Below are 17756 nucleotides of genomic sequence, written 5' to 3' on the forward strand. Positions count from 1 at the left end.
CGTGATTTACCGGAATCCATGGCATGGCGTGTTGTAGGCAGACTGGAATCCGGGCAAACACAACGTAGTGTCGTGGACGCTGTTGGAGTCGCCAGAAGTGTTGTTGCAAGGCTGTGGAATCGATTCCAAGAAACAGGAAATGTTAGACATCGACCAGGGCAAGGTCGGCCACGCTCCACTACAGCAACTGATGACCGGTATATACGGTTAACAGCCCGTCGAAACAGAACAGAGAATGCTATGCAGCTGCAAAGACGGTTGCTCTTGGCAACGAGATACTGCGACCTCATGTCATCCCTTACGCTGGAGCCATTGGAGATTCCTTTGTTTTCCAGGATGATAATGCCCGACCGCATAGAGCTCGTCTGGTGGAGAACATGCTTGAAGCTGAAACAATACAGCGTATGGAATGGCCAGCGTGCTCTCCTGACCTGAATCCAATCGGACGACGCATTGCTGCGCGACCAAGGCCGCCAGTTACTGTCCGAGACTTGCAGATTGCACTTCTTGAGGAGTGGAACAGTATTCCCCAAAGTCTGATCGATAACCTCATCGCATCCATGGGAAACAGGTGTGCAGCAGTCGTAGCTGTTTAAGGAGACCACACGCCCTATTAAAACTCATGCATCATGCCTAAACAGTCCTTTTTTTTATCTTTTACATGTAACCAAATTGTTGCCCTAAATCATCTTTTCATGTTTTTTCCATATTTTCAAAGAATCAAAGCTTAATTCCAAATTTTTTTACGTCTTTTTTCTGTATTGAGCATTGATACGCGTGTACTATCCATTGTATGCCAATACGTGGCTGTCTCGCACGGTTTTCTTCACTTTTTTGCTTGCTCCCCTAATTGTTTTGAGCAGTGTACTTCAAAATATGAACAACATATGTAAGAGATGGTACAGGATTAAAAAAATCAGTGGTACCTTAACGTACCATCACATAGAGTAGTGAAAGGGTTTAAGGCAATTTCAAAAAACATAAAATATATAATTGCAGAGGGATTTATTGTTGTATCATGTATTGTTTGTAGCAACGTTTCACTGTATATAAAACACTGCAGTTTTCGGGAAAAATGTATAGCAAATAATTTTTTAACTTTTGTGTTCTTATTTGCTTTAGTGCCACATTTATACTTTTTATTTCAATGTTCAGTGAGGATATAATATAGGAACTGGGAAGCTTATGGTGTGCTTATCCTCAGCTGTAGCACGAGCCTGTGGTCTAAGGGTACTGACGGTACTTTATAGTGCCAGGTTGCATAATTTATGAAAAACAGTGAAACTTCCCAACTATGGCCACTTACAGGACCGTGAAAATCTAGCCACTATTACAGAGTTCATACAGTCCTTGAAAATCCCTAAAAGTCCTTGAAAAATCATTGCAGTCCTTGAAAAAAATAAGTTATTTTCAAGTGCTTGAAAATATTTTTTTTTGTGTGAATTTCTTCCATCAATTTTTGTCACCCTTCAACTAAATCCCCCTCTAAACTATATTCCACTGGGGCGAAAATGCGTAGAGCAACAATGATACAATGATTACGAGACAATGTTCAAAACATATGGGTCACATGTACTTCAAGTATTTCTATGCTTAAAAAGATGTTGCCTAAAATCTAGCAGCAAACATTGCGCTTAAGATGTTGCTTCAAAATATTTTAAGCTATTGAATTAATGAATGCCAATAGCATACATGTGGGCTGACCATATTTCTTCAATAAAAATACTGGAAAATCGCCAATTGTCACCAAAAATTATGCCAAAGGTAAGCAAAGTTATTAGCATTATTGCCAAAATTGGCAAAGAAACACAAAAGGCAGAAAATGAAGCACCATTGTATTGAAGCGGTAGATTTAAATGAATTCTATGGGGGAAGGAGAAACTTTAGCATGACAACATTTAAAAAAACAACAAAAAAAATAGGGGCGCGGTAGCCCGGTCGATAAGATGCTCGCCTAAAGTACCAAAGGATGTTTAGAGGTGTCGCGAGTTCGATACCCAGTTCGTCCTTGTCAGAAAACTTTCCTGACACAGGGGTACAACAAAAAACGGCGACTTGACCGCAGCAAAAATTGCTACCGCAAGGAGCCCCCCCCCCCCATCGAGGGGTTAGCGCACCAACCCCTCGACGAGTGTAAAAAACAAGCCTGCCGTTCGGAATCGGCAATAAATTGTAGGTCCCGGTCTAATTAGCCCTCGTGTGCAGAAAATGACCGTGGTGCGACAAAAATGATCAAATGATCAAACAACATTTAAAGTCATAATATAATTCATAGGATTACTAAAATTAAGTATTAAAATTATTTTCCCAAAGAATAAAAATTTTAATTGGCTTTGTTGAAAATAATAGTACATTTTTATAAAAAGTTAGGATGACCAAAATTACATGAAAATATGGGAATGTCCCAGGATATAGAGGTCATATAGATATATAATTACATGCTTTCTATTTTTTTTTTATCCAAGGCAAATTTCCAATACTGTTTCAAACAAAATAATATCTGCTTAAATGTCATTTGCATACTAAACTACAAAGGCTTTTTTTTTAAAAGCAAGACCACCCCCCTTTAAAACTTGACATTGACTACAATTTGAAATGAGAATTATAATTGTTTTAAAAAATGATATATTGCATTTCTCACTGAAACTCAAAATTAAAAATGAGTAAATGTTGAATATAAATTTTAAAAAACCTAAGTCATTTTATTTTATTTAGTAATAGTAATTTATTCCTGATTTTTATTAACCACCGTCTAAATGTCCTTGAATTTTAAAATTTTGCCTGGACAAATGCTTGAATAGTCCTTGAATTTTTTTACTTTCATAGAGTATGAACGATGTATTAGGAAGTGGTAGTTTTATTTCTGAAAAAACTAAAATTTGTGATCTCTAAAGGACAAATAAATAATAAAAAGCAACCGTTTGGTGTAACATGTACTATGCAGGTTGCGCAAGAGTTCTTTTATCCTGGAATGACTTATGAACCATTGATTCTAGAAGCATACTTCTCATTGGAAAAAGTATCCAAATAATGAGCTCAGATACACATCATTCATATTGCAAGGGGTTGTATAGTTATTAAAATAAAAAAAGTAACTTCTTATTTGGTCACTCTGTTTTAAAAATCATAGAGAAAGTTGTTGTCCTGTCTCTCCTGAGGCCAAAAAAGGAAAAAAAATCCAAAAAATTTTTTTCAGTGTAATATTCCCTTTTATCGGGGGTCTTCAACTTGTCTCGAGTACTGCTGATATTTATCTCAGACCTACCAACTCTCCGGATTTTGTCCGGCAATGGCGGATTTTTTAAACGTTTACAGGGTTTCCGGATTTCAATTACATATTGCCGGGTTTGATGAAGAGGGAAAAAATTTAAGAAAAATAAAAATCAAATTATTTTTTGGGTTAAATAATCAAAATTCTTATTAAATAATCAAAATATTTTTCAGTGAATGAATCTTCGAACGCCTTTTTTTTCTTCTTTCTACAGGAATTTTTGTTATTCAAACTTTAAATGCAATATCAGAATAGGGGCACTTACGAAACGTTGTACAATCCTAACTCCAGGGTCAGCTGTGCTCCAGGGTACCTTCATAATGCATTTGATTCTTCCAGAAGCAGTCGGCCAATCACGTTTGACTTAAAGTACTGTTGTGAGCCATATTGTGCTCTGTAGGAAAACAGTCGTACTGCTTTTCTTATTGTTTTTTATTGATGAGTGGATGGTGTGTTGAGCTGGGTGAATCACGTTGCCTGGCACAGAAAACCCAATCCTAGGAAAACCTGGCTTTAGAGCTCACAATGGCTGGTTGAAAATATCAGTCTGTTTTCAAGAAATGTTTCACGGTAGATTATCCTTACATAATCGAATCAAGTAAAGTTTGCCTTCTGCTCCATTTGTAGATGTGATTTTTCTGTTGCACACCAAGGCAAAGCAGATGTCGTATAAAATGCTGAAGCATGTGGACAGTTGTAAAATCACAGAGTAACAAAAAATTAAATTTTGTTCAAAGCAGTTCTGCTTCTGATGCTGTTATCGATGCAGAATGTTTATTTACATCATTCATTGTGGAGCATAACTTATCCTTATCTTGTGCAGAGCATGCCAGTGTGCTTTTTAAGAAAATGTTTCCAGACAGTGAAATTGCCAATAAATATGCTTGTTCAAGAATGAAAGTACATAGCTGCAATAAGTTGCACATTGGCGTTTTGCTACTTTAAAAAGCATTGAAAAATGGGAATAAAAAATGTCCTTTAATCTGCGTGAGTAAATTTTATTCCCCCTCCCTTTAGTGAAAATTTGGGAAAAGTGTTTTTGATTTTCAGAGAAAATGATACTTCTACTGAATGTTGCATCCATGCTCAGTCTGTTATTTTATAAAAAAAATATGCACATATTTTACTAATTTCACATTTAATTCTTTATTTTGACTTGTACTCCACGGATTATGCTCAGGAAATTACGGTAGGCTTGCAGGTTTTTTGGAAAAATTGTGCGATTTTTTGCAGGAAATTGCAGGACTTTTGTAAGAAAATTACAGGACTTTTGCATTTTCAAGGTTGGCAGGTCTGTTATCAAAGCAAGAGCACCGCTTATGGCAAGGATTCTCAATCTTTAGGAGAGAGCGGGCTACTTTATTGGTTTGGAAACGTGTCGCAATCCACTTAAGTACTCGACAGCCACTTTAGAGATCTCTGAATGTGACGAGGATCTTTAAAGTGATATGTAAATGTGCTGCAGGCTGCTAAAGTGATCTGGAACTGTGTCATGGGCCACTTGAGTGATCTGTAAATATACTGTGGGTTCAATTAAGAGTTCTGTAAATATGCTTAGGGCCACTTGAGTGATCTGCAAATGTACTGCGGGTCGCTGGAGTGATCAGTGACATGCGCAAAGATACAGGGGATGCCATGGGGGCCAGCTGTTGGATCTTTGGCGGGTTCGAAAGCCAGAGGTTTCAGGTTGGGGGACTCTGTAGTAAATTTATAGCATGAAAAAAACAATGATGGTGACTGTCCCTGGCTTTAGGGCTGCAGCCCTGTCAGCTCCATCCTTATGGGGGACAGGTGAAAGGGCACAAGTTTTTTCCCCTGTGAAAGAATTTTTTAATTATCATCCATTTTTTTATTTCGATCGCGCCGATCTTTGCCGACTAGCTACAGCAAATACGGAATTGTACAGTGTACACATGCCGTCACCACAGTGGTGGTCGGCTGAAGTTGGTTTTCTGTGGTTCCCAACTTCGAGGCGCAAATGCGAGCTGATCTCCCCGTTAAAAAGTCTCGCCACAGAGAGCAACAGTCCTACAAACAGTACAAATATTCAGTCACTACACATCGCTCACTTCACTTCCGAGATATAGATGGCAGCACTGAAAAATCATACACAACACTAGATATGCACTCAGACTGTTAGGTACACGCACTTACACTTCCGGCACAACTCACTAGGTAGTAAATTGCCTATGACAATAGACCTGAGTTGTGCTCGGTTTGAAAAAAAAAAAAAAAGTGTACACATGCAACACAACGAGAGAGTTCAAGAGAAGACCGACATCAGACTCGTTTTCCATTAATTATGTTGCAACATAACTTTTAGGCCGAATTTAAAGGAATACCACAGGGCTTCCAAAAGTGTGCGCCGTGGTTCCTAAAAGCGTTGTTGTGAGCTCAAAATATGGATTTGTGCGCATAAAACCTATGCTTTAAAGTGGTTCTTTTATATGATAAAAAACTCTCAAACTTCTTGGGAAGCCGCTGATGAACCATGAATTATGCAAGGGAGGCAGCTGACAAAAGAGAACCATCAGAATATGGTAACAAACTTGCAATCTAGACCAGGGGTCTTTAACCTTTTTCCAGTCGCGAGCACTGCCTGTACCCATCATCAAAACAAGAGCACTCTTACGTTACGTTTGACATACGAATGCATTAAATCTGGATGATTTTAATAATTGAATGCGATTTGCACAAGAGGTGTTTAAATGAAACATTGATCAAGTGCTCGTGAGCACCAAATTGGACATGAGCACTCTGAGTGCTCGCGAGCAACGAATTGTGGATGCCTAATTTACACGGACACCTAAGCATGACGATAGAGCAAATAACCAGCGTCTAATTGTACTTCGAAAAATGTGAATAGGAAAAGCAATATGTGAAATTTGTCCTTTGAACGGACCCTTGGTTGGTCTAGTGCAGTGTTCCTCAACCGCCGGGCCCTGGCATCCACCAAACTGGGCCGTGAGTGGTTTATTCCTTCATTTTTACCCATTTATTTCTTAATAATCTTGTGTATGCCCAGGCCTTCCAATCAAGAAAAAAAATCAAACCTGCTGTGGGATTCCAAAGGTTGAGGAACATTGCTCTAGTGGCCCCACATCTTGCAGTAGGGCCCCTAAGCTGAGATCCTTGGCGGGCTCAGGCCAAATTTTTCATGGGCCCTATACAGTGAATTTAGTGCGAAAAAAAAAGAGAATTATCTCATTTAGAGTCTCCCGGCTAGATCAGCCCTCTACAGTCACGGCCGCAACTGGATGCATGCCTGAGCACGAGACCTGCCTGCTCCCTCCCCCCTAGTTGCGGCCCTGTCTACAGTGCTTCCCTCCGAATTGGAAAATCGGCTGGACTATATACCCTTAAACGATGGTTTTGGCTCTCGTATGTAAGAAACCTTATTTTCTACTTTCGTATATACGACTTGCAAAGGCGTATGCAGGAATGGATTGCATTGAATATTCATGATAACCTGAGGGCTTAGGTGATTTCGCAGAGTTGATTGAAGCTATGGGAGGGAATACGGGGGGGGGGGGGCAATTGAAACAATCTCTCCGCTGCCCCCCCCCTCCCCACATTAAAATATTGGTGTAGGCAGAAGAGGAGATTCCTGTATCCACTTATGCTTTTGTGGGGGGGGGGCTTATCTGGCTTGAGCCCTTAGGGTCCACTTTCTATGGGGCATTGTATTTAATTCAACTTTTAATCAAAATTTGGGTCTTTTTCTTATTAATTTATTTGCATTCCCCCTTTCATTAAAACCCTCTACTTTATTAACCCCCCCCCCCCAGGTGGTTGCTACTCACAGTTTGGGAACAACTGATGTAAGAAAACAGTCCAACATGGCTCATTTTGTCAAATGCAGGGCTCCCACTCATCCTAATTTTCCTATTTTTTGGTAAAATGCCCCACGTTGTCCTACTTTTCTAACAAAATCCTCGTAACAAAATTTGTATAATTGCTTTTAATTGAGAAGGGAATCATGAACATAGTGCCAAATAATACAAATGTAGTACATTGCAATTGATGATTCTGCCAAAGCAGAAATTGTATTGATTTAAGGTTATTTTGGGGGGGGGGGTGGCCGGGTGCATGTGGACCATTTGGTGGTTTTAGTCATTTTTCATTTGCTTAGTTTGAGGGTTCTACAAGTAGAGTAGTCATTAAAAACTTCTGCCTGGTTGAAAAAAAATAATTTTGCATTTACTACTTCATGGTCTTGGACAGTAACTAACATTCATCGTTCAAAATTATGATGCATGTTTTGTGTATAGGTGAAAACAACAGTTTGCATAACAAAGCAGTTGGGTACATAGACCTATTATAGGTTTTGTGACTTTGATGATACCTAATAGCATTCAATTTTCTTCTGTATTTTTAGGGCGTGCAGAGGCACAAACAATATTTGCAATGCTCAAGTAAAGAGCTAGACAAATGAAAGTACTTCATTTTTCAAAAACGATTGCACTGGCATTGACCCCAAAAATTTAAACAAATATTTTTTAAAAGGGACGGACAATGGCAGTAAAACCATGTGGTCCACCCTGGCTTATTTGTATTGGACCTTGTAATTTACACATTTTGCTTTTGGAAGTGGTATCAAAAGAGCGTCATTCTTAAAAAACTTACATATCTTCATAATTTGCCATGTGTATTGTCGAAGAGAGTTGACTGACTGAACTGTGGAAGACTCCCAAAAAAGAATATATATTATATATGTGAGGAGAGAGAAAAGAATTATGTGTGGTTGCTAAATATACCCTATTTTGGTCAAAAATTGTTCTTGTTACCAAGTCATTTCTGTCATTTTGCTTTGGCTTGAGTCAATCTTACAGGATACTGAAATAGTGTACTATGAAAAGAAAATTAATTTAAAATTTTTTTTCAAAAAAAAATAATTCTAGGGATTTTTTTTTATTATGCCATGATTATGTTGTCTGAGGGTACCCCCTCCCCCCCCCCATCCTACTTTTTCTAATTTTTTGAGTGCGAGCCCTGCGAATGAAAAAAGGTCACAGAAAAGTCACTGAATTTTGCTTTTGGTATTTGGTAGACACCCTGTGTAACCTCTCCTCTTCCGCTGTAATCAACTTCATTCGAAAGCTTTCTGCTATCAAATAGGTTTTTTGGTTTGTTATTGTTTCTATGCATATGAATTAATCCTTCAATGGGTGAGGACCTCGAGAAAACATTTTTGTTTTATTAATATTATGATTGAGATGACATCATTTGTGAATGACAAATTAGATATTTTGTATCTGATTTCTCTTAATAGAGCACATTTTCTCATCTCCCTTTACCTTGCGCCTGCTAAAAATCAGAAGAAATTCTTACTTCATTGAAAGAAAATGAGGCATTTTACAGAGGGTTTAGTGATTTCTGCTATGCTTGTTGAAGGGTTATTTCTAAATATATATTTTTTTCTGTTGATTATTGTAGATGTAGAATTGTAATATGATATAATATCGATAGCTCAGTCCAAAAAGGAAACAACTCAAAATTCTTTGTTTTGAGACATCTGCATTTTTTAAAGATTCACTTTGTATATGGAAGGTTGAAATGAACTAGGAGTTCACAATGACACACCAAATCGGGATCCAAGCTGCATGAAGGAATTTCTTACATGTGTAAACATAAGAAGGTAGTAATATTAGGGAATTTTAATTATTCGGGTATGAATTAGGAGAACCTTTTGGTTAGAGATCAATATGAGAGATTTTCTTAAGTTGGTGCTCGATAATTTAATTTTCCATATCAGAAGCTACTAAAACTACTCCTATTTTTAATTTGATTCTCACTAGTTCTGAGGATCTTTTTGAGCATGTTTCTGTGAGACAACTTTTCTTCTAGTGGTTATCAGATTGTTAGCTTTGTTTCTAACTTCTTCATGGATAAACCTAACAACAAAATGATGGTTCGTTGTATTCAACAAACCAACTTGGAACTTTTGGGTGTTTCTCGTTCTCCATGGGGGCCAGGTATCGCATGTAGATAAGTGCTCCCAAATAGGATTCTTATAGATGATGTTAGGATTAAGCGCTCACATCTTATGAACAAATTAAAACACTCGCAGAAGGATAGGTGATACAGCAGTGACAAACAGGTTTATTATAACAATTAAAAGTTAAACATGATTATTTTAGAATTTAAGATAGACTACACAGCACTAAGGGCTGCAAGCAGACAGAATATAAATTTACATTGAGAATTAGTGGTTACAGTAAGAAGTAGCAAGCGAGCGAGAAAAGTGGCAACCTAACATAGCTCAGTCCTTTTATCCATAATGTACATCTCACAACCATGGATAGGTTGTAACGTAGGTTAGCAGTGACTCCTTGTACGTCACTACAAGCAGAACATTCCTTGAAGCGGTGACGTAGGTTGGCAGTAAGGGAGAAGGTAGCGTAACGCCGCCACCCTCGGCAAAGGAGTCCTGGAAAACGGAAATGGATCTTTCTTTCCCTTTTCGAGAAGTTAGATCCTGGAAGTTCGTTGGACGTCTGGAGATTGGCCTGTTGAAGTAAACAGTTCGGATGTTGATTTTCATCCTGGATCATAGGATAAACTACAAATCCTTCACTGGAAGAAATGACGGCTTTATTCTGTCCAACAATACCATCTCTGAGTCTTCTGTAACTGCAAAAGAAAAACTCTCCAGGTAGACATAGTGCCTGTCCATAAACAAGCTCAGACGATGTTGCCAGTCTTTGCGAACAACATTTAGCAGTCCCAGCAGAATAAGTCGCAAAGCGTCAACCCATGAACTATTTTTCACACACTTCAAAGAAGCGTTCAGAACTTGATGAGTCCTCTCAATCATGCCATTATATTTGGATTATATGCTTCCATTCTGCATATTTTAATACTAAATGTTTGTGCAAGTTTCTTGAAAGTCAAAGATTCTTGTAAAAAGGGACATATTGGTCTTAGTGTTAAAATTGATATAGTGATATGTGCATAAAAAATAATCTTAATGGTGGTACGTTTTGGGAAAATGATGGCCACCCCAGTGTTATGCCATCAACAATTTCAAGTCTATCAACTATCCCACTTGTTACCAATGTTGAAGTGCTGCCACCTATTATCAAAAGCAATTGCTGTTGCGCTGAGCCTGATCAATTTGGAACTAAGTATAACTTTGTTTTACTAATGAGACCTGTGTGTAAATCTGAGCCCTTACAACCATTATGCAAATGTTTCTGGACAAAATCTAAATGTTAAGATTCTCATTTGCTATCACATGTCACAACATTGCCAACAATTGAGTGTCATAGATTGAGATGCTAATCTCTGTCTCTCTTAGAATGCCATTCATTTTATTATTGTTATGCTTGTAGCTACAATCTCTCGGTCAGCCACATCACTAGTATTGAATACATTTGAGATGTGACTGACAAAAGGGTCCCAAGGTAAGGTCCTGAAAAAAATATGAAAAAATTTAAGCATATGCATCTCACCTAAAAACACATAAAAACAAAAACTAGTGAGGAATGCTATTATTAAAGCTGCAAAAAAATATTAAAATGACGTACACTTGGCTACTTATTGCCTCTCGCACTTCTTGGTGATGCCTACGAAAAAATTTACTTTCACTGTTTTTACACATTCTATAGCTCTCCTTTTGCTTTTCTTCCTATTTTTATTTTTCTTTGTTGTACCTGATCTTGTGTTGGTTGAATAATGTCACTCTAGGGTTGCAGGATTTTTAAATTCATTCTTGGCCTATATTGGCATTCAAAATATTAATATTTATATTTTTTTTTGAGTGACCCATAATAATTCTGCCAGATTTTTTTATATTTCTGTGCACATTTAAATGAGTAGAATTGCTGGCAATTTTTTCAATACTTTTTGAAGATGTCACCTTGGGACACTTTCCTTGTGAGTTGATGGGTCTATGGTTGTTACCATTCTAAGATGTCAAGAAATTAGCTTGGCAGTTTAATGACATTTGGCAATTAATTTAATTGCACCATTACCAATTTAACAAATTAATATGGCATCCTGTAACAACTTGTATCCATATCAGAAGTGAACCCCTAACACCACTCAGTCTATTTATAGAGCCTTTTTTCCCTGTCCAATAAATTGTCTGATTCTTTACAAACTTTAATCATTAATTTTATTTTTCAGAGATGAAATATTTTCTAATAATTCATTTGCACTTTTGAAATTCATTTGATTCGAAATTCCACAGAAACTCCATTAACTGTAGCAGCATCATTGAAACAACCGGCTAAAGTAATACTAGCACTTGTGAATGGAGGATCATTATTGGACTTTCGCACCAGAGATGGTTTCACTGCAATGCATAGAGCAGTACAAAAAAACAACCTTGAAGCTTTGAAGGTAATTTTTATTCAGTATTATTTTTCTATGAAAGTGGAGATATATAAGCACAATTTAGAATTATTTCAAATTCTTAATAAGTGATTTTGAAAATTATCATTCTCACAATCCAATAATTTTTCTAGTATTTTACCACATACAGTAAAACCTGGTTAAGTCGTCATTTTTCATCAGGCCCTTCCAGCTCTCGTAGACAACGATGTTATTAAACCCTCGTTTACTCGTTGCTAATTTCGGTTAACTCGTCACTCTGAAAAAGCTTAAGAAAGAGGAACAGACTATTTTTATGTCTCCCATTAAAAAAAGAGCTTATTAACAGCATTGCCATATGCTTAAAAGTCACCATAAAATCCTATATACCTAAACAGAACAGTTTAAGTAACGAAAGTTGCGCTGGGGAAATTCATTTGCCGACTAAGGTTTTTGGGGACTGAAGCTAGATCTCATTTCTGCGTGGACTCTACTGGATCATTTGATCATTTTTGTCACACCACAGTCATTTTCTGCACACGAGGGCTAATTAGACCGGGACCTACAATTTATTGCCGATTCTGAACGGCAGGCTTGTTTTTTATACTCATCGAGAGATTGGTGGGCTAACCCCTCGATGAAGGACTCCCTATGGTAGCAATTTTTTGCTGCGGTCAAGTCGCCGTTTTTGGTTGTACCCCTGTGTCAGGAACCAAGTATCTAACTTGCAACACCTCTAAACATCCTTTGGTACTTTAGATGAGTATCTTATCGACCAGGCTACCGCGCCGCTGGTCTCTACTGGAGAAACTTCAAGACACCCAGGCTCTGTCGCAAGAAGCAACATAAGCACTTCGCCCCCTTCCCCGGGGACCAGGGCATCTCCGGCAAAACCAAAATTTATTCATACGTCAAAAATTACATATAGTGCAAGGAAATCAAAAATTATGTAAATCGAAAAATCAAGTTAATGTCGAAGTGCAATGGGCACAATAAATTATCACAGGAATCATAGACTCTACTAATTTAGGGCTTAAAATTTAAACAAACTATCTTTGTTGAAAAAAATCAGTCATTCTTTCCCAAGTTGAGGTTTTCTGTTTACTTTTCCCTGCCCAAGGCCCTCCACAAAGTCAAAAGTGTTCGAGATTACTTTGTAGTTGTATCATGAACTAACTACTGGTGAAGAATTAAAACACTAAAATTAAATTAGGTGTCTATGTAAAATTAATGTGCAATAGAGAGTTTTTCTATTATGAAGGAAAGCTACTTATTCAAACAGTTGCTCTGTTAGTCTAAATTAAAAATTGCTAGTATAAATCAAAGTGTACAGTACATTTTACCACAATAATTCAAGTAATAAGAGATAAAAAAGAAAAAAAATTGCTATTATTTTTTTTTTTCGCAATCTGTAAATTTTATTAATATTGTTATTTTGATTCATACTTTAATACATGTCATATTACTTTAAATTTATATGATTTTCACACCATTGCACATTAAAACTGATGGCACTCCGCTTAAGCTGTCATAATTTTTCGATAACTTGAGGTGACGACTTATCAAGGTTTTACTGTATATAAGGCCAATTTTTTCAATTTGGTCTATTCAAAGCACCATGTAACACCAAAGTGAGATTAGAAAAAATTGGTATATGGTATGTATTGGTACATATATACTTGTGTATGAGCCGACTCCCCCACTTCAGGTCCACCAAAACCGCAATAAATTGAAAACCCGTGTATAAGCCGACCCCAAAAATCAGTGCATTTTAGAGAAAAAAAATATTATATTTTCAATGCAAAATGAATAGCTTGCTGAAATTTGCAATAGAAAATGATTGAAACTTTTTCAACTGTTTCTTCTGAGACTCCAAGCTCATCGTAATCCATCAGATCATCATAGGGTGCAGCATCTTCGTTTTTATCTTCATCTGGGCTGTCATCGCCATTGTCACTTTAAAAGAGGATATATTCTTCAGTTCCGTCGATCGCATTGCTGATGCAACAGTTTCTGAAGGATCGGCGGAAACAGAATTCCACGCCTCATGTACCCATTGGCACACTAGGCCAATGGCAGGTTTCTTTCATGCACCACTTTTTTGTAGTTTCTTTATCATCGGAACTCATCCGTTTGATCCACAAATACTTCAAATAGTCTTTGAGAGGCTTGTTGTTGCTCACTGTACAATTGACGTTAGCCCACCTGGTATCAAAGCCAATGATGTTTTCAATTTCTTTGCCTCGGCTTTGACATTATCGGTTCTGTGGGTTTGAACATATCCCATACCAATAATGCTGGTTTCTCGAACACTGTTACAAAAATGACTACTGATTGCAGGGGTCAATATTTTCTCATCAAAAACTGACCCGAGTATAAGCCGAGCCCCCACTTGAAGAATGAATTTATCCACAAAAAACTTGGCTTATACGTGAGTATATATGGTATATTTATATATAGATTTTTTTGTCACACGAAGTGTGCAGACAAAATTGATCAAGAATAACAATACTATGAAAATCTAGCATGATAGAAGTGAAAAATAAAAATAAAATTTGGTGCTGACCTCGCTACTTCCCTGAAAGAAAATCAGGACAGTTTCTAATATTCCAAATATCCTTAAAGTCTTCCTATACACAGTTTGAAGACGTGCTGTGTAGTCCAGTGGTGAAGGTACCTGACTCTCGTCCCGATGACCGAGTTTGAATTCCGACATGTTCAACCTCTCTACTTCCCTAAAAGAAAATCAGACCACACCATCTCATAAGCGGATCCAGGCTACTCAAAGGGGAGGTGTTGTTCATCAAATTCCTACCCCTGCCCCCAGGCCAATAATACATCTTAGATTTCAAAACAGGGGTACCGCTAAATTTGTGAGTGTCACAAAAGAGTGAAATCACTAAAAACTTAATTACTCAAAAACATATCACGTTCAAAAGAGCATTAAACAAAGCATGAATTAAGTGCTCATTGACCTTGAGGTAACATCGTCAGCTGTGTTGCAATAGGGCTGCCATTCTGAGGCTCCAACATCAAGTTGCTGCATAGCTAAATATTAGTGTAGCTCTAGACCAGTGATTCCCAACGTGGGCGTTAATGCCCCCCTTGGGGGTCGATGGAATGTTCCAGGGGGCGGTAGAAGCTATGGGTATAACATAGGATGCTATGGGTTAGATTGCATTGGGGGCGATGGGAAAAAAAATTTCTGAAGAAGGGAGCGATGGGAAAAAAAAGATTGGGAAACTATGCTCTAGACTGTGACATGATATCACATTGTGTAAGTTGTCATTGGATTCATTTCAGTGAACTCTACAAGTATATGATAGAGAAATAATCAAATGATGATCATGTGAAAAATTGCAGTGTAAAGAACTTTGAAAATCGTTTTTGTGCAAAATGTTGAAAAATTTGGCTAACAAACAGCTCCGAAATTATCAAAATTGCATTTAAAGTATGGAGCAGCTCAAGAATGTTCCAAAACATCCAAAATTTTGAACATATAAATAAAGCTTATAGGAGCATCTCACATTTAAGGAGGTTGAGTGCAACAAAGTGATTGCCATGTAATGATTGCCAAAAACATAATACTGAAGTGATGATTACACCTTCAGAGCAGGAACTTATAGGATCAGACTAATCGAGCCCAACTCCTAATAAAAGGACTGAACATAATAGGGCATAATTAGAGGTGGATTTAATAGTGGGTGTACCGGGTGCCCAACTTCTAAAGGGCCCCACAAAACTCAAACTTCACACTTTTTTCTAATTTAAGGGGCCCAATATTTTCTTTTGCACCCAGGGCTCCAACCGACTTTAATCCGCTACTGGGCATAATTTGGAAGCTATGTCAGATTTGTGTTGGAGAAACTTAACAGTGTGCTTATGTGTGTGCCCCCAGCATTTGGCGTGTTTTGTGTTCAGTAGGTCGTGCCATCTATCTAGCGCCGCAACTAGATACTTTCTCAAACGGGATAAGTACACATTTTGGCACACCCATGTAATGTAGAAAAGAAGCAGTTATAAAGGGTGAACTTGGTGCCCTCCCCTCTAGTCCAGAGCCCAGGACACTAGGCCCACCTGTCCCTACCCCTCCCAGTTGCGGCTATCTATCCTCCAAACTGGTAATGTGTGCATTTGAAATTCAATGTATGCATATTTGTGTTGCAGGTCTGCGTGACCGCCATGGCAACCAGAAGTTTTTTCAAAGGAATAGCCAACTCAAAATTTTAAATCTTTAGAAAATCACATTTCTAGCCGATTACCATTGCATAATCGCAAGTTCCAAACACTGATTTTCACCCACCAAAAGCAAAATTTTGGGGAGGTTATAAGGTTATAAGGGACGTCTTCCTTTCCCCCCCCCCCCCCCCCCCCGTCGATCAAAAATTAAAAATATTGGAATAAAATAAAATTTCTTCTATATACTATCTGTGAAGAATTAGATCCTTGTGCCCCTCCAAAAGCTGATTCTGCTTACATACCCATGATTTTAGTGATAGGAAATGGTGACTACCGCATAGCAGCTAGATGACAAAACTGTGGATATTCAAGGTCGAGTTTGTACAGATTTGGTCTTCTCCCACGGTATCAGGAAGGTTTTACAATTTGAACGGGGGGTTACAATCCTTTACAATTTTAAAAAAAAAGTGCATTCACAATATTGTAGGAACAAGACGAATTTACGGCGTGTAGACGCGCCTTTCAATGCCGGCCGATAGCCGCGAAAGTACCGTATTAAACCGGAAGGGAGAAAATCTGCAGGGAAATAAAAAATCCAAAATTTGAAACTTCTGTACACGGCCCCTCATTCAGGGAAGCAACCAGATATCCTTCATCTTATTTTTCAACAACGTGCCTGTATATACAGTACAGGTGTACTGCAATACAGTACAAAGTAGTAAAACCAATTTTTCAAGGTCGCGCGATCATGATACATGGTAAAAAAACTAAAAAAAGAAAGGGAAAAAAGTTGGGGAGGTTTTTCTCTCTACTTTTTTCTTCCTAGAAGTAGGAAAGAACACGTCCTGGAGGACGCGTAAACAAAATTTTTCCGCGTCCTTTTCCGAAATTCCGGGTATTTGACGCATTATAACGTGTCAATGGCATCTCTGCAGTAGTGAAATTGGATCTAAAGAAGCCGTGGGTGCTCATCCTCAACAGTGGCTTAGAAGCAAGGGGGGACTGTAGTGCTTGTCCTGATCACTCATATCGAAGGGGGGATGTGAGTGCTCATTCTCTGCATTGATATTTAGCATTCATCCTAATAAGTCAATATTTAAATGGTAATTGAAGATCTGATTGCAATTCAAGATATGATTGCACTTATTAAATAGTGCATTTATATTTGTATTTATGAAATTAAATCCTTCAAACTGTGATGTAGTTGATTTTAAATATAGACTAAAAGGGTTGAAAGTGCATTTGAAGCAATTAGAAATCTCAGTCAAAATAGCTTTTCTACTACAATCTGTGCTATAACGACCCCATCATCCTGTCGAAAATGGACATGATATTGAAAAGTCATTCCATCAATGAAAAACATATAAATTATTCATTACATGAAAACATTTAGGACTTATCCTACTGGTTGTTGTAATGGAATGGTCGCTATAACATGAGGTCGTTATAGTGAACATCGACTGTATTTTTAAAATTGTCTTCCACATAAATTCTCATTTTCATTAAATCTGAAGCTACTTCTCTCATTAATTTTTGATTATTTTATTAATTATATTGTTAATAAAATAATTTTGTGATTATATATTAAAATATTAAATAATTATATAATTTGTTAATATATAATAAATGTTTATACTGTTGATAAATTATTTTAAACAGATTCTTTGATTTTAGACTAGAATTTTTGAAAGTCCAAAATTGATGAAAGGATTAATAGATCTCAAATTATTACTTTCGATCAGCCAAAATTTTCATTAGCTCTAAAGTTAATGAAAAAGAGTAATTTTGCCCAAAACTGTAGAAGAATATTGATAATGTGATGAGGACAAATAACAGTTTACAAAACACGCCTACACATATGTTTCGGCACTCATGGGTGGCGTTATCAGAGTGGAAAATCACACACGTTCTGTCTCAATGGAAAACGTGGTCCAAATGGGAGAGCGTCTATGGTTGTCAGAGTTGTTTCCTACACGTCAGTATTTTTATT

General features: G+C 37.4%; 1 protein-coding gene across 3 annotated transcripts in view; it reads left to right on the top strand.

Annotated features, from left to right (window-relative positions):
• The window catches only part of LOC149074133 (uncharacterized), a 151337-nt gene that overhangs the window by 33484 nt on the left and 100097 nt on the right, over positions 1–17756 (top strand). For all 3 annotated transcript variants that reach the window (XM_089246436.1, XM_089246434.1, XM_089246435.1), the window contains exon 7: positions 11466–11617. In XM_089246436.1, coding sequence (XP_089102562.1) covers positions 11466–11617 — 152 coding nt within the window. The remainder of the gene's footprint in view (positions 1–11465; positions 11618–17756) is intronic.

The sequence above is a fragment of the Pholcus phalangioides genome, unplaced genomic scaffold (assembly GCF_987345545.1).
Source record: "Pholcus phalangioides strain wild (caught in Gottingen) unplaced genomic scaffold, Ppha-v1.0 ptg000017l_1, whole genome shotgun sequence".
Classification (NCBI taxonomy): domain Eukaryota; kingdom Metazoa; phylum Arthropoda; class Arachnida; order Araneae; family Pholcidae; genus Pholcus; species Pholcus phalangioides.